General features: G+C 33.7%; 1 protein-coding gene across 1 annotated transcript; it reads right to left on the bottom strand.

The window, feature by feature from the left end:
- Positions 1-1,901: 1,901 nt before the first annotated feature.
- On the bottom strand, positions 1,902-25,589 carry LOC143054098 (uncharacterized). Its single transcript, XM_076226994.1, has 8 exons — positions 25,319-25,589; positions 23,229-23,614; positions 20,094-21,361; positions 19,078-20,053; positions 7,346-7,756; positions 5,455-6,759; positions 4,161-4,378; positions 1,902-3,298 (listed from the first exon to the last, which is right to left on the bottom strand). The coding sequence occupies exons 5-8, from the start codon at positions 7,697-7,699 to the stop codon at positions 3,223-3,225; spliced, it is 1,953 nt and encodes a 650-aa protein (XP_076083109.1). The 5' UTR covers positions 7,700-7,756; positions 19,078-20,053; positions 20,094-21,361; positions 23,229-23,614; positions 25,319-25,589; the 3' UTR covers positions 1,902-3,222.
- Positions 25,590-27,546: the final 1,957 nt, after the last annotated feature.

Below are 27,546 nucleotides of genomic sequence, written 5' to 3'. Positions count from 1 at the left end.
AATTGTGTCAGATATATGGTTACAGATGATACTGTTGTGACAAGAATTCTAAATTGACCATTTGAGTCAGAAAATGTGTTCTTTAATTGACAAATAGGCATACAGTAAGATGTGGACTGGAGACAGAGGCTGGATTGGATACTTTATATAATCTTAAATGTTGTGATGATTGACTGCTAAACATTACATTTATAATATTCTGATATGCTTTCAATATGTTATCAAAACAGTTTTTAACAGGTTCTTGGCATTTTTTTATCAGAAAATATGTAAATAGGGTAAGCTGGCAATAATTAAAGTCTTGTTTTCAAATTCTTTAAAAAAATGCAACAGGGGAGGGGGTATAAAATGTATAGTAAAGAAAAACTTAGAGTATACACAGTGATTTCTTTAAGACTATAATTCTGATAAATGAGTCATAATGTGAGAAAAACTGGTTTTAGAGAGTTTTCTATTTGAATAAATGTCTGTATAGGTTGCACTTTGTAAATACAGCTGTTTCTGACAACACGCCTCTTTTGGGGAGAAATAGAATATTCATAGAAAATTAATTTTGTTTACATACTGGTTCCCAGTTATGCTCTCTGTGTTCCATATCGCAGAGACAGAACTGGGGAATGTTACCAGTAAATAAACACGTGCATATTGTTTACATTGAAATCTGTGGTAACCTTTCATTCGAGGTAGGGGTAGTTAAGAAAATTAGTGTAAGTTTCAACTCTGAGAAGTTCGGGGCATATAAACGTTGAAAATATGCCGCACAGCCCTATATTTTGACCTTTGAAAAAAATTGTGGTGCAAATGAACTTTCAATTCTAGGATAAGATTTTTTTCAAAACTTCATAGTGAAAGTGGTACAGTTTTAGCCGTAAAAGGAGTTCCTATGGGAAATCGCATTGTCAATATTTACAGAAATGCAACCTATAGATATATAACACTGCATACTGATACTAATACTGAAAACCATTAGTCTTTTGTTTCTATTTTCACTATATTCTTAACACAAAATGTCATACTTACACGAGCTATAATCTTGGTACCTTTGTTAACTATTCGCAATTTACAAAACGTGAACTATCGAAAAATACTGGACAGTACAACAAACAACATTAATCATCAACATTCCGTTTCATCAGAAAAATTAACAACACATTGTCCCGATAGCTTGTGGACTAGTTTTAAACCCCCTCATATATAAAGTAACCATAATGAAACTGTTTAAGGTAAAACACACAATAACAAACCTGCGCAGTATAGCTATCGAGGGGCTGACCTCTTACTTGAACAAATAGTTAACTTTAAGACGGCACACTCATTCGACACATTACACAAATGTTTTATTGTACTCAAAGATACAAAAAATACAAGATTTGAATAATACATTAACAGAAAAAATACAAAAGAACGAACGATATCATACCGCATGTATAGCATTCATGCTTGCGTCTAACTGAATCGTACAAGTACGTTACTTAAAGAATAACTGTTCACTTAGCTTCAGTTACGAAGAATGTAAAAGAACACAGACCAAGGTTCATTATTACCAATCAGTATATAGGACTTTTGCATACTAAAACAATTAAATAATTCAACAGTGATAGAGCCATGACTTGGCGGACGATTTTTAACGTATAATGCAATAATTTTTGTCATGAAGTAGCAACATGAAGAAGCAAATAAATTAGTACTTGTATTTTAATAAATGAAAAGGTTTGGGGTTCGTGTTGTATATTCTTGAGTTTTCTATGTTGTGTCATGTGTACTATTGTTTGTCTGTTTGTCTTTTTCATTTTAAGCCATGGCGTTGTCAGTTTATTTTAGATTTATGAGTTTGACTGTCCCTTTGGTATCTTTCGTCCCTCTTTTAAGATAATATAGTATCCCACGTACAACAACTGAAACAAAATCAAACAATTTATTTTGCCTTTAAAGCAATGTTGATCGATTACAGTAATTACAGTCATCATAGTATACAAATATGGTTTCAAACAAAATAAATATCTCTACAAGGATAGCACTGCGAAAAATATTAAGCAATTTCCATGCTATTAAATAAACTCAGTATAGATACCAGGATTGTATTTTTTTTAATAACGCCAGACGCGCGTTTCGTCTACAAAAGACTAACCAGTGACGCTCGATTCTAATATGACGTTCTTCTTAAGCTTTGGGTACAAAACCATGTTCTAATTCAAATAGAAAATAGGCTGCATGTGATTGACGGCACAATTGAAATTGCAACGTCAGATGAATTTTGAACAACGCCAGAGATCAAAATGGACATTTTTGTTGGTGTTGCTCGCTAGGAAATTAAATAAAAACATTATAAAAGTAAGTTTATGCTCTTAAACTTCGTACTTTATTTGGCATTTTCAACTTTTTTGGATTCTAGCGTCACTGATTTTTTAGACGAAACGCGCGTCTGGCGTATTTAAAAAAAAATTGGTCCTGGTATCTATGATGAGTTTATTTAAATGTTTCTGTTCTTTTTTTATTGATAAACTTCTGATTTTCTATAACGTTTTTGGTTCATGAAATCAAAATGGCGATATTCCGAGCGTCTACTATAGGTCCGCTTTGAAGTGAAAAAGTTCAAATATTCCTATTAGAATCGAAATAATTCTATCCTCTATGCTCATTTTAACATGGGTAGGCATTATATTTGTAAACTTAACAAATATAATGCCTACCCATGTTAAAATGAGCATCGAGCATGGCAGAACAGAATTATATCTTAAATAAAAAAATGTTTAAAAGGCCAAATAAAGTACGAAGTTGAAGAGCATTGAAGACCAAATTGTCCTAAAAGTTTTGCCAAATACAGCTTAAGTAATTTATTCCTGAGATAGAAAAGCCTTATTATTTCAAAAATGCAAAGTTTTGTTATCAGGTTATTTATAATTATGAACATATCAATGATAAATCAAGTCAACACAGAAGTGCTGACTACTGGGATGGTGATACCATCGGGCATTTAAAACTCCACCAGCAGTGCCATCGACCCATAAGCACCAATTTAAGATAAACCAGCCTTATAACTCCCAGCAGTTTTTATTTTATTAAATACTCCTTTCTATATTTCTCTCTAATAATCGTCGAATCATTTATTTCAGAAGCAATACATTATGTTAGAATATATCCAATAACGTAAACGTCTTTAAATAAATATACTTTTTTTTCAATAGCTGTCAAACATTGCAACAAGATATATTATACAATAATTTATTCTTCTGTAATTCCCTTGACTGCAAGTTCGTCAAGGACACGTGACACATATTCTGGATCTGGATATCCAAACCTTAAAGAGAAAAACAATATTGGAACTTTGATTTATGTAGTGTTAGCACGTATAAGAAACTTTTATAATTCTTATGTACCATATGTTCGTTTCAGAATAATTAAACGTTAGCTCTAAAAATTATATAGATATTATATATTCAAAATCTAAATTTCAATGTTTACACACAAACGGAATCGTTTGCAGTGGAAGTATAGCAAATAGCAAATCCAGCTGTAAACGGCGTCGCCGAAACTCTCTTCTATCTAAATGCACATATATAACCCTAAAGTGGTCCAAATATTGTATAGTTACTTTAAAGAATGGACGTATCTATATTTTGGTATTGCACCAGACAGTTTGATAATCCTTTAAATGATTTGATTATTTTCGTTCTGCAATCTTTGTGCTTATGTAAACACTAAAATATTTTGCTTTGATCTATATCTCATCGTTGGAATGGAACATAGTTTGGTCTGTGAAACTCCGAAATAGTCATATAGTCGTCTCTGCTACTTTCAAAGCAATATGGTAACTATCTTAACGTTTCGTGATTAAAAAGGTTTACGAAATTTGATAACTACTTAGATCATTGTTGATGAGACGATTGTTTATGAATGCAGCGTAGCGAAGTCGTTGACCTTTCGGATTTTTGTGTGTGTAGATCATAGTATGGTATAACACTGACTATACTTACAGAGAAAGTGTTCATTGTTTCAGATTTAATCGAATGTAAATGGGATCTACATAATCTCTTATGTTGAAAAACCTGATATCATAATTACCTCGCAGGCCTTCAGTCTATTATTTTGACAAATCTAATATTATAGTTACATCGCAGATCCTCTGTCTATTAAATTGAAAAGTATGATATTATATTTACCTAGCAGGTCCTCCATCCATTCTTGTTTTATGATGAACATCGTTCCATGTGACCACGTTTTCTTTTCCAGTTGTCCTAGAACTGCCAATCGTAAAGAGAATACGTTGTTGGAAGGCGCGTCTCAGTAACCGATGAACCTTCTGTCCCTCTGTGTTGTCTGGTAAGTATGCTGTCCTGTTCGTTCCTTCGAAACTTTTACCTGGGTTGGGTTGTCCTTTCTATAAAAAAATAATTTATTGTAAAAATATAACAACTTTATTTCAAAAGAAAGTCCTAACGGTTTAGGATATAGAAACATATGAAATATACATTCGTTGATTACAACAATGTACACGAGTGAACAAAAACCATATAAATAATGTTTAAGCAAGGTATTCTGAGTTCAGTAAAAGAATACATGCACAACTACTCGAAACAGAGATATGTCGAATTTAGACATCCCGGACGAAAGGCAAGTAGGACACTTTGGTCAAGTTATAAAGACAACAAGATCACTTACGAAACCACCAAAGAGTTGTTGCATTGGTTTTCTTGCATATGTTTTATAAGTATGACTGGAATTCAAGATTATGAGATATGGTATAATTGCCGATGAGACAACTATCTACCGTAGTACAAATGATGTGGATGTCAGCAGTTATAGGCCACCGAAGAGATTTGTCAATGCAAAAAATATCATACCGAATAGGAGGCTATATAATGCAACGACATGAAAAATATATCAAAATTTAATTGAGAAAACTGACGGCCTAATTTGTCAGTTGTCAGTTTATTTTCGATTTGTGAGTTTGACTGTCCCTCTGGTACCTTTTGGTACCTCTTTTATATCAATATAGTTTTTGAAAAAACAAATATGGTAGACACGATGTTGTGTCTGTTGAAGGCCGGACGATGACCAATACTTGTTAATTTCTTTGTCATTTGGTCTCATGTGAAGCGTTGTCTCATTCGAAATCATACCACATCTATTTTTTTCTGTATATGAGCCAACGACAACCACTGACTAACATATATTCTTGAATTGATTATAACATGTGGCGGGGATGAGCATGCTTGAAGAATTTTTAATTTAAAATATCAGCTGGTTATAAGAGATCATGATCCATGTAAATGTATTTATTTATATGTTTATGACTATCAGATTTTAAATAAATATCAAACACACTTCACTTTTCCTCGGAGTTCAGTTTTTTTGTGATTTTACATTTTAGGTTTATATAAAAAAAAAAATAGATGAAGGAGTTATAATTACTTCTACTTTGTTTCCCGTTTCATTATATTTCAGAAAACTCACCAATTGTTTCCCATCAAAGAATAAGTAGAAAATCTTGATTACGCCACAATCTTTATAACCCGGTAGATGGATATCATTTAGGAAGCATTCTATCATAAGTCCTTCTGGTTGATTTCCGGTTAATTCGCCGTAAACCATGTTGCATATTGGACACGTAGGCATTCGTTTAAAACACTCTTCAAGACATTTCTTACAAAATATATGCTTGCATCTGGAGAGCTGTCTCAATTTGGAACCGGATATTTCTTCTAAACAAATAGGACATTTGTCTGTCTCTGTATCTTCAACATTCTGGAAGTACATTTTCCCGTTTCCTTTCGTTGTCTTTGGTGCAATCTTTGTTTTTTGTTTTGGAGCGCCATTTCGTAAAAGTGTAACTCTTTCCTCTAAAATTTGCCTGACTCGTTTGTCAGGATGGACTATAATCACAGTTTTCAAACCATTAGTTGATGTTTTTGAGAGAGAAAACTGATTTACAGATTCGCAAATCAAATCAATCACAAAGTCAGAAGGTGCCCCATTCTTGCCAGTCCCAATTATTGGAAGGCCTAAAGACTCGTATCCCATAAACTCTGTTCTACTGAGTATATTCTTTAACAATGATTGAAGTCCTTCCGTCCATTTATCTTGATTTTGAATGGAAAACTGTGGCACAACAGCATGGAAGACATGTTTACATTTCAATTTTTCCGTAGCAGGGGTGGGTTGGAAAGTCCAGTAAGGTATATTCGAACACATCTTTCTCAAACAGTCTTTGCAAACCTCTTGGAGCTTACCTCCCTTTTCAGCAACAATCTTAGCCACCATACCTCCGCTTTGTATTGCAGAATCTTCACTACTAACTATAACATCGACGTCTAATTCTGCAATACTGTCTTTTGATACAGTAATTTCAGTTATAGAAAAACGGTTACTATTTTTTGCCGGGTTCCTTTCTGCATTTCTGTGCTCAAGAATCGAGTTATCCTGATGATTAGGGGGAATATTGCAGACATCATTTGTGTGACCTGCAGGTATTTGACTTTTGACATCTGTAAGTGAAACACGTCCGTCCGGTTTAATTCCAGGTAGACTAGTGTCATCGTTTATCTTAACTTTGTTTTCCATAATGAATTTAGTTTTCAGCTTTTCTCCTTTATAACTACCTTTAAAATCTGCTTCATTAGATTGAGAATGGTTTCCTCGAAAGGCCTCAAGTAATCTCCGGGTTACAGACTTCTTTTTTGTTGTTGGTAACTTTCTGACATTTGATTGTATTTTACTGTTAACTGACAATCTCGCTGTGTGTGAATTGTTAGCTTCTTCCTGGTCATATAAGAAATAAAAAATAGACACCAGTTAATTAATTATTACTCTTAAAATCAATTAACAAAAGTTGGAAGAAAATCTTTGCTGTTTTGAAACATACATAAGATTAATAACTGATTCTCGATTTTGAAAAATATGTTATAAAATACTTTAAAATGTCAAAGGAGTAGGTCCGGTAAGGACCGATTTTGGCCTCAAATTTCAGGTTCATCTAACGAAAGATTTTGACCTCTTTTTAAACACTTAAGTGTCTATTTCAATTGTTTCAATTAGTGTATGTGCAAGATTTTAACTGATTAAGTCATTAAAAACGCTCTGATTCAAGCTTAAATATGAAAAATCTATCAAATATGCCAAAAAAATATTATAGTATTTGCATTATTATTTCTTCCACTAACCCACATCGTGAGTGTACTCTGATGCATCACAAATCTTAGAATGATAAAGCCAGATAGAAGTTCTTGTCAAGGCCTGATAACATACATTGCACGTCACGTCCATGGTATAAATATTACAGTCGTTGTAGCCGATATTTTTGCGTAATAGTCAATAAAAAAACAAACAAACTTGCTGTAGGTCTTACCGGTTTTGATAGACTTCGTGCAGTGTTTGTTGGAGTCGGTTTTTCACGTATGTTTACACCTGAGTGTGAAAATGATTGGAACAGTCCCGGTTGTCTACTAGTACAATTTTTATCCAAATCTGGCGATGATGATAAGTTGTGTGTTGACCTTCCTCCATCATCAGACAATACCGTTCGGTTATGACGAGAAGTCCGATGCGCATGCCTATCCGATGTCGATACGGATATAATGTTTCCTTCATTCTTAATTTGTTGTTTTGATGTATGATTAAGTTTCGCATCCGATTTATCAACAATCTGTCCAATTTTAATATCCTGTGCGATGTCCTCGATTTCTGTTCCACCAGTGGCCATTGTTGACTCTGTGACTAGGAAAAATCAAAATTATCTATCAACACCAATTATTGCAGTCTGAAATTGGAAAAAATTTATCATCAAAATGTGTTCACCGATTTTCTGTGTTCTGTCTGACGTAGAATGATCAATTATGCATATTTGATATAAACATATAAGTTTTACTTTTCGATTTTCGTTAGAGTCATCAATATTTTGAAGTGAGATGTGAACGGTAGTTCTTCGTCTGATTATTTATACTCTTTGTCGCCCTCAAGTAACGAGTTATAGTGTGCTTATTGTGATTTCTTTGTTTGTTTCACAGATGATTTGATATTGCTTTTCAATTAAAAAAAACAACAGAAATAGCTTTAAAAAAAGAGGAAAATTTCAAGAGGGTATTAAAAACTAAAAGATGGGCAACACATTGCAAAATGTGAAAACAACAAAGTAAAAGATCATGTCTACAAAACACTACATAGAATGCTACATACTTACCATGTCAACCTAACCGATCTAATTATATTGACCTGTAAACAGGCACGGATTTGTTTATGGTACCATGTCAACCTAACCGATCTAATTATATTGACCTGTAAACAGGCACGGATTTGTTTATAGTACCATGTCAACCTAACCGATCTAATTATATTGACCTGTAAACAGGCACGGATTTGTTTATGGTACCATGTCAACCTAACCGATCTAATTATATTGACCTGTAAACAGGCACGGATCTGTTTATGGTACCATGTCAACCTAACCGATCTAATTATATTGACCTGTAAACAGGCACGGATTTGTTTATGTTACCATGTCAACATAACCGATCTAATTATATTGACCTGTAAACAGGCACGGATTTGTTTATGGTACCATGTCAACCTAACCGATCTAATTATATTGACCTGTAAACAGGCACTGATTTGTTTATGGTACCATGTCAACCTAACCGATCGAATTATATTGACCTGTAAACAGGCACTGATCTGTTTATTGTACCATGTCAACCTAACCGATCTAATTATATTGACCTGTAAACAGGCACTGATTTGTTTATGGTACCATGTCAACCTAACCGATCTAATTATATTGACCTGTAAACAGGCACTGATCTGTTTATGGTACCATGTCAACCTAACCGATCTAATTATATTGACCTGTAAACAGGCACTGATCTGTTTATGGTACCATGTCAACCTAACCGATCTAATTATATTGACCTGTAAACAGTAACTGATCTGTTTATGGTACCATGTCAACCTAACCGATCGAATTATATTGACCTGTAAACAGGCACTGATCTGTTTATTGTACCATGTCAACCTAACCGATCTAATTATATTGACCTGTAAACAGGCACTGATCTGTTTATTGTACCATGTCAACCTATCCGATCTAATTATATTGACCTGTAAACAGGCACTGATTTGTTTATGGTACCATGTCAACCTAACCGATCTAATTATATTGACCTGTAAACAGGCACTGATCTGTTTATTGTACCATGTCAACCTAACCGGTCTAATTATATTGACCTGTAAACAGGCACTGATTTGTTTATGGTACCATGTCAACCTAACCGATCTAATTATATTGACCTGTAAACAGGCACGGATTTGTTTATGGTACCATGTCAACCTAACCGATCTAATTATATTGACCTGTAAACAGGCACGGATTTGTTTATGGTACCATGTCAACCTAACCGATCTAATTATATTGACCTGTAAACAGGCACTGATTTGTTTATGGTACCATGTCAACCTAATCGATCTTATTATATTGACCTGTAAACAGGCACTGATCTGTTTATGGTACCATGTCAACCTAACCGATCTAATTATATTGACCTGTAAACAGGCACGGATTTGTTTATGGTACCATGTCAACCTAACCGATCTAATTATATTGACCTGTAAACAGGCACGGATTTGTTTATGGTACCATGTCAACCTAACCGATCTAATTATATTGACCTGTAAACAGGCACGGATTTGTTTATGGTACCATGTCAACCTAACCGATCTTATTATATTGACCTGTAAACAGGCACTGATTTGTTTATGGTACCATGTCAACCTAACCGATCTTATTATATTGACCTGTAAACAGGCACTGATCTGTTTATGGTACCATGTCAACCTAACCGATCTAATTATATTGACCTGTAAACAGGCACTGATCTGTTTATGGTACCATGTCAACCTAACCGATCTAATTATATTGACCTGTAAACAGGCACTGATTTGTTTATGGTACCATGTCAACCTAACCGATCTAATTATATTGACCTGTAAACAGGCACTGATCTGTTTATGGTACCATGGCAACCTAACCTATCTAATTATATTGACCTGTAAACATGCACTAATTTGTTCATTGTACCATGTCAACCTAACCCATCAATGTATAATGACCTGTAAACATGCACTTATCTGTTAATGGTACATGGCAACCTAACCTATCTAATTATATTGACCTGTAAACATTCATTGTTCTATTAATAGAACCATGTCAACCTAACCGATCTAATTATATTGACCTGTAAACATGCACTAATCTGTTAATGGTACCATGGCAACCTTAACTTATCTAATTATATTGACGTTTAAACAGACACGGATCTCTTAATGGTACCATGGCAACCTAGTCTATCTCATTATATTGACCTGTAAAAATTCATTGATCTGTTAATAGAACCATGTCAACTTAACCCATCATGCAATTTATAATGACCTGAAAACATGCATTAATCTGTTAATAGAACCATGTCAACCCAACCCATCTATTTATAATGACATGTAAACATGCACTGATCTGTTAATTGTATATTTGAAGGTACGTAAGCAAAGGTGAATGTACTGCTTCCGTTAGTTTGGAGATATTACTACTATTTTATTTGATACATTTTCATGAATTTCTATAATAATATCAAACAAACTTTTTCAAAATCTGCATGATCTTAATTTGGCAATGAATAAGGGAAATGTTTACAGAAGTATATCATTGACAAATGTTTGAATATGTTATTTATATGATTAACCAATACGAAAATATATAAATCTACAGTACTGTTCTGAAATCTTTGCCAAAATAAATATGTTTGTAGCAAGAGGAAATATTTTCTATAATGTCCGTTAGATAGGTCTTCATGGTCTTACCGGTTTTGAAATACTACGTGCATGCAAGTTTTCTGAAAGATTTATACTGCAAGCTTGCGGCAAGTTTGCAGAAGAAAACATGTTCGCAGTAAAATAAGTTGCATAAGAATTGATGTGAGGGATATTTGCAGCTATATAACAGACATCTTGGACCATTCTAGTTGTTTGCATGAGCATCGAAAGAAATACACAAGAAATGTATACTAGTCACTACCTCTAATGTAAGTTGAGAATTCGAAATTAATTGGTGAGTGCATGTTGATTGTAAAATTGAGAATTGAAATGGGGAATGTGTTAAATTAATTTTAAATATGACTGCGCAGAAAGGTATGGCAGGTTCATTACGTTTTTGGATATAAAAAATAAAAAAATTCCATTATTCAATTTCGAAATAAAAAAGAATAAACATACACTATTCATAGATTGTAAACTAATGAAAGTACTTCTTTGTCACCTCCTCAAATGACTGTATACAGTTTGAAAACAATTTACAAAGATATTTATAACACATTTTACTCTCAAATCTGTTTGGATTTACATATGAAATATAATATTTCTATGAGTCACGTTGAATTTTGTCATAAAATAAAAATAGCGAGCTGTGTATGCAAAAAATCATTTTAACTTGAAACTAAAACATTTGAGCACTTCAACCAATCAGAAAATAGTACTAGTAGCATTTATAAAACATATTGGTGAAACATAAGTATTGAAATGGTTGTGTGTATGTTACCAAACTTTGTTTTGGGAACTCGCTATTAAAAAATAATGTTGTAGATTGCACACAACATGAAATTAATCAATTGTAATGTATGTAGTTCCAGCATGATTGCAGCAAACTTACAGGAGAAAACTTTTTTCCTTCATATAAATGTTCGCTGCAGGTTTACAGCAAAAACGAAGGAAAACTATTGATTTGCATATCAATGTTTGCTGCAGGTCTGCAACAAATACTCAGTTGGATAAAATATTGGCTGCAGATCAGCAGCAAATATTTCTTGGCATAGTAATGTTTGTGTGGTGGACTTGCAGCACATTTGCAGAAAACATGAATATCATATTTGAAAATATTCTTGAGCTTACTGTTAGCTGGCTGTAAATAAATTTATATCTATAAAAATATATAAAATATTTGCTGCAAGTTGCACAAATACTGATTTTTTTTCAGAAGAGGGCCGGATGTAATTTATGCATAATATAAATGCTTGTGTGTAGGATAGAATATGCAGTAGCTTCCAATATGTTTGCTCAAGTTGTTAATCAATCAACATACTAGATAAATTGATGAAATCTAGTCTTCTCTTCAAGGGGAATTATATCTATACTATCCACACTGATCTGTGTCCACACTTGTTAATTAAACAATTTAATTAATAGATTTTACACGAATGCATTACTAAATTTTCCGTGGTACAAGGCAAGAAGGTCAACTTAAAAAAGAAGGCAAGCGTTAGCCTATATTCGGGGTAGCGAACAGTAAGATGAAACACACCAACCTTATCATTACTAAACACGGAAGACTTGCAGCAACATATATTGTTTTTGGAGGCTGATAGTATAAAAAAAGAAGACAATGAACTAACTCTTCACAAGAGACCAAATGACACAGAAATTAACAACTATAAGTCATCATACGGCATTCAACAACGAGTAACACCCATACCGCATAGTCAGTTATGAAAGGCCCTAAAATGTCAAACGTAAAACAACTTAAACAGCCTGATGTATGTATAAAATAATAAACGAAAAGCAAATATGATACACAAGAACAAACGACAACCACTGGATTCCTGACTTACAAGCACAATCGTCATATAGAATGTGGTGGGTTATGTTAGTTAGAAGGCACAGTGCTCAACCTAACCTAGGACATTGGTGTAACAGTGAACCATAAGAACAAACTATAATTAACACTTAAACAGAGGTTAACTCAACAGATCGATACAAAGCAGCAACAAGAGTGCACACGCTGAAATGTCTCGCCTTCTTTACTAATCATTGATATTATGTTGATAGTCCTATATATATTTAAAGCTTTATTACAACTGTCACATAAACTCAACATTAACCAAGATAACTAAAAATTGATCAAAGAACCATGAAAATGATGTCAAGGTCAGATCCAGCATGCAAGGCAGACATTAACAGCTAACAATTCTTCCATAAAACAAATATAGTTGACCTATTGCTTATAAATTAAGAAAAACAGACCAAAACACAAATACTTAACACTTAGCAATGAACCGTGAAAATGAGGTCAAGGTCAAATAAAACCTGCGCGACTGACATATAGATCATAAAATATTTCCATACACTAAATATAGTTGACCTTTTGCATAAAGTATTAGAAAAATAGACCAAAACTCAGAAACTTAACCTTGACCACTGAACCATGAAAATGAGGTCAAGGTCAGATTACACCTGTCAGCTAGACATGTACACCTTGCAATCATTCCATACACCAAGTATAGTAGACTTATTGCATATAATATATGAAAAACAGACCAAAACACAAAAACTTAACTATAACCACTGAACCATGAAAATGAGGTCAAGGTCAGATGACACCTACCAGTTGGACATGTACACCTTACAGTCCTTCCATACACCGAATATACTAGACCTACTGCCTATAGTATCTGAGATATGGACTTGACTACCAAAACTTAACCTTGTTCGCTGATCCATGAAATGAGGTCAAGGTCAAGTGAAAACTGTCTGACAGGCATGAGGACCTTGCAAGATACGCACATACCAAATATAGATATCCTATTACTTATAATAAGAGAGAATTTAACATTACAAAAAATCTGAACTTTTTTTTCAAGTAGTCACTGAACCATGAAAATGAGGGTCAAGGACATTGGACATGTGACTGACGGAAAGTTCGTAACATGAGGCGTCTATATACAAAGTATGAAGCATCCAGGTCTTCCAACTTCTAAAATATAAAGCTTTTAAGAAGTTAGCTAACACCGCCGCCGCCACCGCCGGATCACTATCCCTATGTCGAGCTTTCTGTAACAAAAGTTGCAGGCTCGACAAAAAACATTTAATAAACACGTGACACTGTGGCAGGGTACTAATAAATCACCACAAAAAAATGAAACTAAGTATAGATAGTAGATTACTCGCAGTAACTGACAGCTAGGTCAATCCAATATCAACTAATAATAATAAAAAAACATGCAACTGAGACTTTTATATAAGTAAACATTCTTCAACATCCAATGGATTTAGTGTAGATACGTCATCAACAGTCAGAGAAAAACATGACCTTGTACAATACAAAGATACAGGTATCGACAGATTGTAGAGCCATGAATTTGCAAATATTTATACAAATAATATTTAGTTTGATTTTAAAATACCGATAAAAACAAAATCCATAGATTCTAGTTATTGTGTTGAATTGATACCCTTTGATGATAACTTTATTTAAAGGACCGATAAGTTACCCGGATCGTATATAAATTTCCGGTATCGGTAAACAACAACTTTGTCTGCTCTTTGAAATTCGATAATTTTATTCTTTTGCACAAGAATGTGAAATTTGGCTACCGTTAGTGGATCACGCCGAAAGTTATTGCATTATATATTACAATTTTTAAAAGTAAAATGAGTCCCCTTAATATCAAGATCTTTCTTACATTTCGAATGGGGACCCACATATGATTATCAATTTTTAACGATTCATGATTTGGGTAAAAATATATATTTTTTTAACATCTCACAGCGGTATACTACTTTTACCTTTATTTATTCAATCATTATTTTATTTTATAGATCAAATGCATTCGTTCAGTGTATGTTCACTTGTGTTTATATGTCTTTTGATTGAGTTAAGTACTTCAATTGATATTTTATATTGTGTCTTTTTTTGTTATGATGTTACACTTTTGTTTCAGGTAAGGGTTAAGGTTTGTACCTATAAAACGTTTAAACCCGCTGCATTTGTATGCACCTGTCACACGTCAGCAACCTGATGTTCAGTAGGTGTCGATTGTTGATGTAATTCATAAGAGTTTCTTGCTATTCGGTGTTTATCAAGCCTAGACTCCGTGTTGAAGACAGTACCTTGACCTATAATGGTTTACTTTTATAAATTTTGACTTGGATAAATAGTTGTCTCAATGGCACTCATACCACATCTTCCTATATCTATTATAAGACATTTTTGACAATTTGAAAAGACAATAAGGACCACTTATTACATTGAGGAAGAAGAACAAATATCTATTTCCTATATTTGCATTTATCTTCAACACAGCGATATAGTTAAAAAAAATACAATATAAAGGAAATATATATGACTGTCATATAAGTGAGATGATCACTAGCTATAATACCAAGTTGATGTCACTATTCTATACATAAAGAAATGTCTGTACCAAGTCAGGAAATTGACAGTTGTTTCTATTATTTTAAAGTGTTTGGGCTTTTAATTTTGCCATTTGTGAAGGGTCTTCCCGTTTGGAATTTTCTTTGAGTTCGGTATTTTTGTTATTTCACGTATACAAAAAGATGTATTTTACAATGATGTGCATTCAGATGAAAGATGATTGATATCGTTGACATTTTCCTTCTGTACATTAACAACGGGTTACTCGTCTCTGTTAGGATGAGTTACCATTGATCAATCATACCAATTGACGCACGACAATGATAGCTACTCGCATCTTTCTCAGACCTAATAAATAAAAGCGATGAATGACAAATTATAGAAAAGAGCGAAAGAGTTATGCATACTATTTATCATTTACATAAATCTATATGTAGTTTGTTCTAGTTCCGGTTTTAAAGCATCTGATGTAAACATTAATAATTACTTCTTACCAAGGGCCTGTATTTTCATATGAATCTTTTATTTTACTCTTGATATTGTTTATGTTTCTTTAATTCATATTCAAATTTAACACTTCCTTGTAGGAGTCAACGTCAATTTATGAATCAGTAGGGATTGTTTTTAAATTATTTACATTTGTATCAGGACATCTACACTAGACAAGTTACTTTCCAGGAAGTGTGAGAAGGTTGAAATAAAAATATTGTCGTGAGTTTTACATATACCGTATTTATTTCATGCATAGAGTGCATACATTTGACACTTACATGATGATGTAAACACTTTTGTTGAATGTACCCCATATACATATGGGTATTTAAAAAAAAGTTAACCCTAAACATAAATCCTTTTTGTTTTGCCAAACAAATATTGTTTTCTCTTAGTCATAAAATAAAATACTAAGTAATTTCATTTCTATTCTGGTTAACTTTAATTAATCGATTTTTGAAGCTTGATGTTGATGATGACTTATCTGATAAAACAACAGTTAAGTGATGTCCTTTTCAATTTCCTTGAATTGTGATAAATAGGCACATGGTGCATTTTGTTGATGTAGCACTCTTTCGTTTATGGATTGAGATTAAACGTGTGTGTTGATTGTGACTGTAATTCTTATACAACAAAAGAAAATACAATTTTTTTTTTATTAGTAGGAAGTAATTTTGCCACATCATATACGATTATAGTATAAAAGCACTGTATTAGCTTAGAACATAGCGCACGCTTCCTATTATATTAAGTTAGTGTTTATTACTATTAGAGCTTTCTTACAAATTGACGAAAGGTACGTATGCTTGACGAATCATACGTAAGACTCGTTTTATGGATCCTTTATTTTGACATATTTAAATAATAGTTGTGAAACTTCGGACAATTATCGTATATGTAACGACACTTATGAAATTGGATTTTTCTTGAGATATATTTAGGATTTCGAGACGTACGATAGGTTAGAATATGATTATTGATACCACCAGGTTGGAGGAGATAACGCTACAAAATATTCTAAATATAGATTACTGGCATACGAAACAAATGCCCCTTGAAGACTAAAAACCGGCCCCTCCCCCACTCTTCAATATTACAATGTTGCAATGTTTAACATAAGAAAATGTTAAAGCAAATACATTGTCTTCTTCCCTAACAGAAACATAAATACTTCCGTGAAACTCATGCTTGAAAAATTCCCGCGGAAATGTGTGTACTCGTGGTTTACGTAAGTAACGTATCGGACGTAAGTGTATTTGACACTATTTTTCTCTGTTTTATTATATTAAAATCGTGTATTATTTGCGATATTTTTTTTTTTTTTAAAGAAACTTGATTTAGAAAAGAATGCTGTTTTACTAGATAAAACAAAGACACTTTTAACTGTTATTGTAGAAATGAAATACGTGCTCCCTTTCCGTTCGTTCGTACCTTTCGTCAATTTGTAAGAAAGCTCTAATAAGAAATAGAAAGTTAAAGTCTATCTGATATATACAGAAAGTTAAAGTCTATCTGATATATACATCATTTTTACACAATTTAATCTACTGTGTGATGGTTCATATTCTGGACGCCAGTCTTTGCTCCTTTGTAATAAATCTACATAAAACCCCGCCGCAATTTTGCGCCTGTCCCAAGTCAGGAGCCTCTGGCCTTTGTTAGTCTTGTATGATTTTAAATTTTAGTTTCTTGTGTATAATTCGGAGTTTAGTATGACGTCCATTATCACTGTACTATTATGCATATTTTAGGGGCCAGCTGAAGGACACCTACGGGTGCGGGAATTCTCGCTACATTGAAGACCCATTGGTTGCCTTCGGCTGTTGTTTGCTCTATGGTCGGGTGGTTGTCGCTTTGACATATTCACCATTTCCTTTCTCAATTTTATCAATCGATAATTGTAAACAAACACTTGGCTCAAAATCCTAGCTTCTATAAATGGTGCCAGCTGAAGGACTCCTCCGGGTGCGGGAGTTTCTCGCTGCATTGAAGACCCATTGGTGGCTTTCGGCTGTTGTCTGCTCTATGTTCGGGTTGCTGTCTCTTTGACTCATTCCCTAATTCCATTCTCAATTTATTTTACAGTGGAAACAACAAAAAATAGTATGAACCTATTAATATTGAACCAAGAAGTAATTTGTTTTACAGAAAATCATCATTTTAGAGTTATTTCTTGATTGATGATTAGTTATTTCTTAATTGATGATTGTTTACACACGAATTTGTGTACCATCTATGATCATCCTAATGATCTTGTTTCCTTGGGTCATTTAAAATGCAAAATAACAAAACAAAAATAAGATGTGGCATGATTTGGACTTTCCGCCAGAGTAGTTAACACACATTAGATATCACTTATATCACTATACAGCCTTCAACAATTAACAAAATCCATACTGCATAGTCAGCTATACACGGCTCCATAATAACAGCCGTGAAACAATGAAAATATAAAAAAGAAGATGTGGTATGATTGCCAATGAGACAACTGTCCACAAGAGACCAAAATGACACAGACATTAACAACTATAGGTCACCGTACGGCCTTCAACAATGATCAAAGCCCATACCGCATAGTCAGCTATAAAAGACCCAGATTAGACAATGTAAAACAATTCAAACGAAAAACTAACGGCCTAAATTATATAAAAAAAAAATGAACGAAAAACAAATAAGTAACACATAAACAAACGACAACCACTGAATTACAGGCTCTTTACTCGGGACAGGCACATACATAAATAATGTGGCGGGGTTTAACATGTTAGCGGGATCCCCCTAACCTAGGACAGTGGTATAACCGTACAACATAAGAACGACCTATAAAAATCAGTTGAAAAAGGCTTAACTCATCAGGTGGACAAAAATACAAGTGGACGTGGCCGGGTACTTGTACATCCCGACAACAAAAGACACAATGAACAGATCTGAGAGTACTCGCAGTTATCTGACAGCTAGTTCAAAGCCACTAACAACTAATAAAAAAAATCATGCATCTAAGACTAAACTATCAATCCGTACACATCCAACATCCAATGGATTTAGATAAAAGACGTCATAAACAGTCAGAGAAAAACATGACCTTGTGCAATGCCAAGTTACAGGTATCGACAGGTTGTAGATCCATGAATGTGTATAATTTACTGATAACAAAATCAATATTCATACCAATAAAAACAATATTCAATGATCTTTTAACAGTGTTGAATTGGTAACCTTTTAGAATAAGTTTATTGAAAGGAGCGATAAGTTTACAAGGATTGTTTCATACCTGCACAATTTAGAACTGTCAATCCGTATCCTTGATATGTGCACATCGTTGAATTGAAATTTAACACCATTAACTATAGTACAAAACAGTAAGTACGGATAATAAGCTTCTAAATGAAATGTAAACCTACCGTGTATTAGAAGGTTACAATAACATGCACATGCTTTTAACACTCCTTGTTATATAATTCTACTGAATTATAATACAAGGAAATTAAAAATTGACGAATTTGATCGGATATAAGATATCTACAGTACAAGGCAGTTGTTGCAAGTTTCTTTTTCTGTTTACAACACTATCATATAATAGGGGGGCTTAAATATTGACATAGACACAGAAACCTGGTGGGGTGAAGGATGGATAAATACCCTACCACGTCTGGTCTGTTAAACTTTATGTTTGATGGTTTTCTTCTTTGTTATGACCATGCAGCTGAGTTGAAATTGATTACTTATGTTAATATATAGATGCTTGTTTATTGTCTATTTGTGTAATTAGGTTGTATAATCTACATATTATTTTTAACGCCATGATCCTTAGATTGGGTTCTCCGAAAAGAGAAATCATGGAATGTCCTTCTCCACTCTACACCAATTCGTATTGTATCATTAACATTTGATCTTATTAACAATAATATATAATCTTTGCCAAAAATTGAGATAATACAATAAAATATATAGAGGTTAACAGGAAAAAACTGGACATAATAATAGACTACATCAACCACCAAAACCTGACTCCACGATAAAAAGGAACATCAGCAAATTAATCAAAACAGGAATTACCAACAAAGTTGAACAGTACAACATACCTCAGCAACTTAATTACATAGCGACGAACTGTTCTTTCATGGGCTCATCACAACATTGACCTACAAAATTGTGCCTTGATAAGGGACAGACAACACAGACCTGCAAAATTGTGCTTCGGTGAGCGAGAAAACACAGACCTACAAAACTGTTGTGTGATGAGCCACGAACAAAACAGAGTTACAAAACTGTTCTTTGGTGAGCGATAAGCAACATAGACCTACAAATCTGTGCTTTGATGAGCAATAAAACACAGACCTACAAAGCTGTTTTTTATTAGCGATTAACAACACAGACCTACAAAACTGTTTTTTGATGATCGACGAACAACACAGACCTACAAAACTGTGCTTTTATGAGCGATGAACAATACAGAACTACATAACTGTGCGTTGATGAGCTATGAACAAAACAGACCTAAAAAACTGATTTTTTTATGAGCGATAAAACACAGACCTACAAAACTGTTTTTATGAGCGATTTATAACACAGACCTGCAAAACTGCTATTTGATGAGCGACGAACAACACAGACCTGCAAAACTGCTTTTGATGAGTGACGAACAACACAGACCTACAAAACTGTGCTTTAATGAGCAATAAACAAAACCGACCTACAAAACTGTTTTTTGATGAGCGATTAACACCACAGACCTACAATACTGTGCTTTAATGGGCGATTAACAACACAGACCTACAAAACTTCGCCTTGATGAGCGATGAACAAAACAGAACTAAAAAACTGTTTTTGATGAGCGATTATCAACACAAACCTATACAAAAATGTGCTTTGAAGAGCGATAAATAACACAGACCTACAATACTGTGCTTTAATGGGCGATTAACAACACAGACCTACAAAACTTCGCCTTGATGAGCGATGAACAAAACAGAACTAAAAAATCTGTTTTTGATGAGCGATTATCAACACAAACCTATACAAAACTGTGCTTTGAAGAGCGATGAATAACACAGACCTACAAAACTGTTTTTTGATGAGCGATTAATAGCACATACCTACAATACTGTGCTTCGATGAGCAATGAACAACACAGACCTACAGAACTCTTCTTTGATGAGCGCCGAACAACGAAAACCTAACTCTGATACAAATATATTAAAATGTAAGATGCGACCCCTGTTGAATCTAAGTCGGTTTATGTTTTGTCAGGAATATTTTCCTTATCCTTTAGATATGTTTTGCTTAAGAACTTGTTCCAGACGCGTTGGCAGTTTGTAAACTAGTAATTCCATCATTATGTTGATCCAATTCTGAAACACGTCCATCTGCTCGACCAATAAGAGAAAAGAAATCATCGTCTTCTGTAGACGTCAGTTCTGTTCCATTGGGCGATCTTGAATCTATATCTGAATTATTGGGGTTGGCAGGTGTATCTGTAATGGCAGGGGTCGATCTCGAATCTACAGCTGAATTGTTGGAGTTGGCAGATGTATCTGTGTTGGTAGGGAGTAAGGGAGCCACAATGTTTGATTTTTCGTCCGTTGTCTTGTCGTCCGAATCTTTTTTAGTCGGGTCTCTAATAACATTAGATGGTTGTATCACAGACTGAGTTTGACCATCTGCAGAGCATCCAGGTATTGAAATCTAAAACAACGTTGAAATATTATTACTGTGGATTTAATTTATTTTCGTGGGTATCAATTTTCGTGGGTTGCTGAAAAATTGCATTTTCGCGGATATTTGATTTCGTGGTTTTTCCAATCTCTCTGTACAAAGTCTATTGAAATATAAAATTCGTTGAACATTTGAATTCGTGGTTCACACGTACCCACGAAATTCACGAACATTGGTATCCAACGAATAAAAATGAATCCACAGTAATCAAATTAAAGGTTTTTAAATATTTTATTCGGGTCTAGAAAACTGTAGTCCGAGATTACTCTGACGTCCAACGGCTGTTTTGCCAGACAAGCTGGGGCCGTGGGACGTCAGAGCTCGGCCCATATCAAAAAGTGGATATTTGCCCACCCAAAATAGATGTGCTGCTTCGTCGCTTCTGGTGCCGACTGGCGGCCTTGGAATTATATAAATCGGGTATCAATCTGTTCATTTTTCATTTATCTCTTCATTTATGTAAGTTTCACCTACCTGCCAACCTTTATTTTTCCATATTTTAACAGTTTTCACAGAGACCCATCGATTTCTGCATTTTGCCTTTCACTTTTAAATGGACGTCAAGTTACGAGAGAGTTCGTGGTCTCGAGACTCAAATATGCAAATATTTATATTTTTTCACCTCCTTTGTAGGAGATCGATGTTTAAGATTTAGAAGCCAACCACGATTTTCACCTTCTTTACAGGAGATCGGTATTAAGCATTTAGTTCCGACCATGATAACAGTCGGAAGCTCTCGGACATATAGATAACTTGCATCGTAAATGATCGAGGTGTTACATTATGGTCATTTGCGCTGTTTTCTCGTGGTCACGTGATAATCTTTGAAAATGAAAGTCAAAATGCAGAAATCGATGGGTCTCTGTGAAAACTGTTAAAATATGGAAAAATAAATGTTGGCAGATAGGTGAAACTTACATAAATGAAGAGATAAATGAAAAATGAACAGATTGATACCCGATTTATATAATTCCAAGGCCGCCAGTCGGCACCAGACGCGACGAAGCAGCGCATCTATTTTGGGTGGGCAAATATCCACTTTTTGATATGGGACGAGCTCTGACGTCCCACGGCCCCAGCTTGTCTGGCAAAACAGCCGTTGGACGTCAGAGAAATCTCGGACTAAGAAAACTGAGACTCGCTAAAAGTGTCTAATATGTATCGGCTATTTTCTCCAATTTGAATGGAATTCTAAAGTAAAATCTAAACATTTGAAATATGATTAATCATCAACACGTTGTAATCATGCTCTTTTCTCTCGTATGAACAATTTCACCATGGAATAGATCCTGACGGTTTTATCTCTACAACAATTTTAAATAATATGTATATTGGTTTATTTTATTTGTTTTATTACTGATCTTATCAATTTTATTTATCCATTCGTATGCATAATTCATCTATGAATTAATTAGTTTATTATTTGTGTACCGTTTTTGTTGTAGGAAATTTATGAATCTTATTTTTAACAAAATATTCTGAGATATTGTTCTTACTTTTCATGAATTATTCAATAATGTTCAATCCTAATAACATCTAAAATTGTTTTTAGCGCTACAATAGTGTTTATTAAAAGTAAGGGCGAGCCAAAATTCAACTCCATGGCAATATGCACTATACTTAGTATCATGTAAAACAAATTCAAAAACTGAATTTTAGTTTAGAACTGTCCAAAAGTATTTTTTGAAACTATTCTGTGGGTTTTATGAGAACTGTTCTACAGAAGACCGTTTTCTAGACAAGTTCTCTTGACAGATTTAAAGAGCGATTAAAACTGATCCGCACTGTATAGTCAAAGTGTTGTTTTCGTATTTAGGCCAATAAATAATTAACTTGCCTGTATGTTGTTTTCTTCCTTTTGCAGAACTTTCGCTGCAGGATTTCCATTTTGGTGATTTTCTGCGATTCTCTCCGTCGTATTTTGTTGCTGCGATGTCGTTTTTGTGATACCTCGACTATGATTAACTTTGTGACCTCGCATAAAATGTTCTTGATCTCGTTTTGCGACATTTGTTGCTGTCGCTGTAGAAGCGGACACTTTCTCTTGTGATTTTTTGTTATTTGGTTTTTTGATACTAGAGACTGTTTTGGCTTGGCTTGGGTTTACTGGATTATTTATGCCTTCTCCAAAAACTGCATTTTGTATGCTAATCCTTGCATTCATAGCAGTGTATTCTTGGTTTTCTTTTGTTTGTGTTTTCGTTGGATATTTATGCTTCTTGGCTAAAACAAAAAAGAATAATGATGGAATATTGCAATTAATTGCATGTTATTTTGATATTTCAAGTTAGTTTTCAACGCAAAGTTATCGGAGATCAAAATATGTGCAGTATTTGAAGTATAAATCGTTTTCTCGTTCGGACTGTTACACATTGTCGGGACAATATATGATTTGTATGGCCCCGCAACGAAGTTGTCGGTGCCATATAGTTTTTACCCTTGTCCGAAATTCCGTCATTCCGAAATTCCGTCATTCCGAAATTCCGTCATTCCGCAACAAACCATTGTACGGAGTTTTTTTCTAAACGCCTTCAGGTATTGGGCTGATTTTTGGTTTGTGAGTTAACCACGATGAGTTACAGATCAAGTTTAAGTTTCGTTCCGCTCCGCTAATTTTTGCTGAAATTACGGCTCTTGACTTTGATAAATTGTTGAAAATCACAGTTATACGGAGTTTTTTTTTCTAAACACCTTCAGATATTGGGCTGATGTTTGGTTTGTGAGTTAACCATGATGAGTTACAGATCAAGTGTAAGTTTCGTTTCGCTCCGCTAATTTTTGCTGAAATTACGGCGTTTGATAAATTGTTAAAAATCACAGTTATACGGAGTTTTTTTTCTAAACGCCTTCAGATATTGGGCTGAATTTTGGTTTGTGAGTTGACCATGATGAGTTACAGATCAAGTTTAAGTTTTGTTCCATTCCATTAATTTTTGCCAAAATTAAGGGTTTACAACTTTGAAAATTGTTGAAAATCACATTTATACAGACTTTTTTTCTAAACGCTTTCAGATATTGGGCTGATTTTTGGTATGTGAGTTAACCATGATGAGATACTGTTCAAGTTTAAGTTTTGTTCCACTTCGCTAATTTTTGCCGAAATTACGGGCTTTGGACTTTGATAAATTTTTGAAAATAACAGTTATACAGACTTTTTTTCTAAACGCTTTCAGATATTGGGCTGATTTTTGGTATGTGAGTTACTCATGATGAGTTACAGATCAAGTTTAAGTTTTGTTCCACTCCATTAAGTTTTGCCAAAATTAAGGTTTACAACTTTGAAAATTGTTGAAAATCAGTTATACAGACTTTTTTCCTATAGGCCTCCACATTTTGAGCTGAGTTTTGTTAACAGTTATGAGTTTTGTTAACAGTTTATTTATAATTATGAACATATCAATGTGAGACTTATACCATCATGTTTGTGTCCACATGTGTTATTGAAATTGCAGATTTTTCAACTTTTTAGGACGGGGCCATTCATGTCGCTTTGACACAAATAGTTCAGTATACGGATAGGGATAGTAAACTGCACATTGCTAGAAAACAAAAATATATCGCTTTCATCGTCAAATACGTTAATAAAGCAATACAAATAGACAGGAAATATTATAAAAAATATACAAAAAACATTAACAATTTTTTTTATCTGCTAACCGAGTCCCTGTGGAAAGAGCTAGTGTGCCATAATTAAACAGACTTGTTATAAAATCCTTCAAGAATGATTCCAGTGGCTGATCCAGCGGTATAAATAATAGAGGGCGAGCAACCCCTTTGATCCCCCATCCCCCAAAACAAAACAAAATCATGTTTTCCACGACATTTATAACTATTAAGTATAGAATCGCCCATATTTTTTAATTGTTAGGAAATCAGCCCCATGTTAAATAATCCCAGGCCCGCCTATTAATTATACTACTGTCTTACCTTCACGTCAGTTGTTGCGCAGATTGACGAGAAATCTGTAGCGGATGAATTAAAATCGCATATGGTAGATATTTGCTCTTTTGTACCAGCACGATGTTCATTATGTCCACTGTCTCCTCATCACAAAGGAATTGTCAGTCTTCACATCGCAGGATGTTAAAACTTTTAGAAATATATTATATATATTATTTGCTGAATCAGATATCTAATTATCTTAATAATAATAGAATGAATTATTTGTTTGTCTAGTATATGAATTAAAGTTCTGCATACCCTTATTTATCACTACATTACCACAACGCAATGTGTAATATTTTAATTGTAGCAGAATAAAAGGCCAATTGTTTACAAATTGTAGTAGGCCATTTAAATTCTTTGTTTATTGTTCAAAAAGATGTATAGCTGAGATACCGTTACATTTCACTATGTAAGACATTCATAAGTTCATATATACAATAAAACAAGATAAATATCCAAATCATTAGACAGGAAAATGTCTTTTAAGAATCACTGCTCGCTTAGATTTTGACGGTAAGTTTATCTCAACATATCAATATTCTAATAGAAAAAGGATCTTTGGCAAACAGAAATCTATTGAAGGTCTCCTAACATTTAAGTTTTTATTATTATATTTTAACGAAGGAAAATAAAAAAAAGAGTTAATATACTATTGTCGTTGTCTTTGCAATCATATTCTTATAATACCTTTTATATTAAAATGTTTACAAGCATTCCATTTCAAACTTTTCCTCTTGACCATGATCATAATTTGCTTATTAGTATATCAATATCCATAACTTGTGTTACGTGGCTGGCGATGTTGAATATTATTTACGGAGACATGGTTACAATTTTTCTTTCTTTTGGTTTTGTTAATCTTTTATTGGTCTATATTTACTTGATATGATAACGATTAATGAGTTCAATAATTATTAATTATAATATTTGCATCAAAATGTACTGACTTCTAGGCGGTAAAAAAAACCACCAAAGGATGCGAGCGGACATGTATTTTTTAATCATCATATTTTTTTTCTATTTGAATCAAATTTTTAACGTTGGCACTAATATGTGCATTTTACTGTCCATATCCGCATATACACGGATTATTCAGTATACAGATATTGTAAAGAATCATCAAAAACAAGAGACTCAACCGTGCACAAGAGCTTGAATGTCTTGAATTTATGGCCGTGTAGATCTTGCATCAATGATTATTTTTTCATTTTTAATTTATATTAATGCGTGCTCAAATATTTTCTTCTATCTATGTTTCTGTAACACTAAAATAAATTAAAAATAAAAAATCCTCTCCTCGGCAACAACTATATAGATTAGTTGACGATATCGGTCATCTTGACTTGTTTGTATAGGTCTTACTTGCTGAACATTTTCCCCGAGTAGCGTTTATCGCTATTAATTATGATTCAATTATAGTGTCTGGTAAAAACTATATGGTAATTATATTTTAGAGAACAATTGACAATTTCGGTCATTTGACATTTTTTTTTCGATTGAAAGTTTCTGTACAAGTCTTTCTATTATAGTTTCTCAAAGAAAAAATATTAATGGAATAGTATTTTAAGGTGATCAACTGCTATAAGGAATCAATTGGTGAATTCAGTCTATAAACTTATTGCTAAATCTAACTTTGCTTAACTCCAGAATGGGTTGTCAATTTAGTCTGAAAAAATTAACCTGCTGCTAATTTTTTTGCAATAGAATTTACTCTTGAGATGTAAGCCATAACCTCCATTTTATCCCCGTCTTATTTTAACCAATATCAGAAATGTTTTTGACTGACCGGAATATCACAAAATTATGGTACAAGAATCATTCACTCAAAGTTGAGTGAAATATGTTCAGTAGTTTTGAAAGAAAATTTCTTTTAAAAAGTTGACGACAACGTATGACAATAGCTCACCTGGTCCTTTGACCTGAAAATATGACACTTGATGGTTATTATTCTAGACAAGCAATAAAGATCAATCCCTCTCGTTCAATACCTCTCCTATGAAATAATTGCTTAATACAAGTGTTCCATGGCGCACAGTTTCAGAATCACACTGCCATAAGGTTTTTCTACCTCAGGATTAGATTACCTTAGCTGTATTTACGGGGCGCCGAATGGGACTCTTGTGGTTTTGTACAAAATTCCATTCTGTCATAACAAAATCATTTTTGTCATACAAAACTATGTGATACAGACTTGTTTTATGAGAACTTCA

Source organism: Mytilus galloprovincialis, chromosome 12 (assembly GCF_965363235.1).
Source record: "Mytilus galloprovincialis chromosome 12, xbMytGall1.hap1.1, whole genome shotgun sequence".
Classification (NCBI taxonomy): Eukaryota; Metazoa; Mollusca; class Bivalvia; order Mytilida; family Mytilidae; genus Mytilus; species Mytilus galloprovincialis.
This window is presented reverse-complemented; position numbering and strand designations above follow the sequence as displayed.

Bases quoted from the DNA above. Each gene is read 5' to 3' on its own strand.
- LOC143054098 (XM_076226994.1), bottom strand. From the start codon at position 7,699: ATGGCCACTGGTGGAACAGAAATCGAGGACATCGCACAGGATATTAAA. The intron at 4,379-5,454 runs GTGAGTTTTCTG...ATTTTTTTATAG, and splicing joins TCTTTGATGGGAAACAATTG to AAAGGACAACCCAACCCAGG. The intron at 3,299-4,160 runs GTAAATATAATA...TTTCTCTTTAAG, and splicing joins ATGGATGGAGGACCTGCTAG to GTTTGGATATCCAGATCCAG.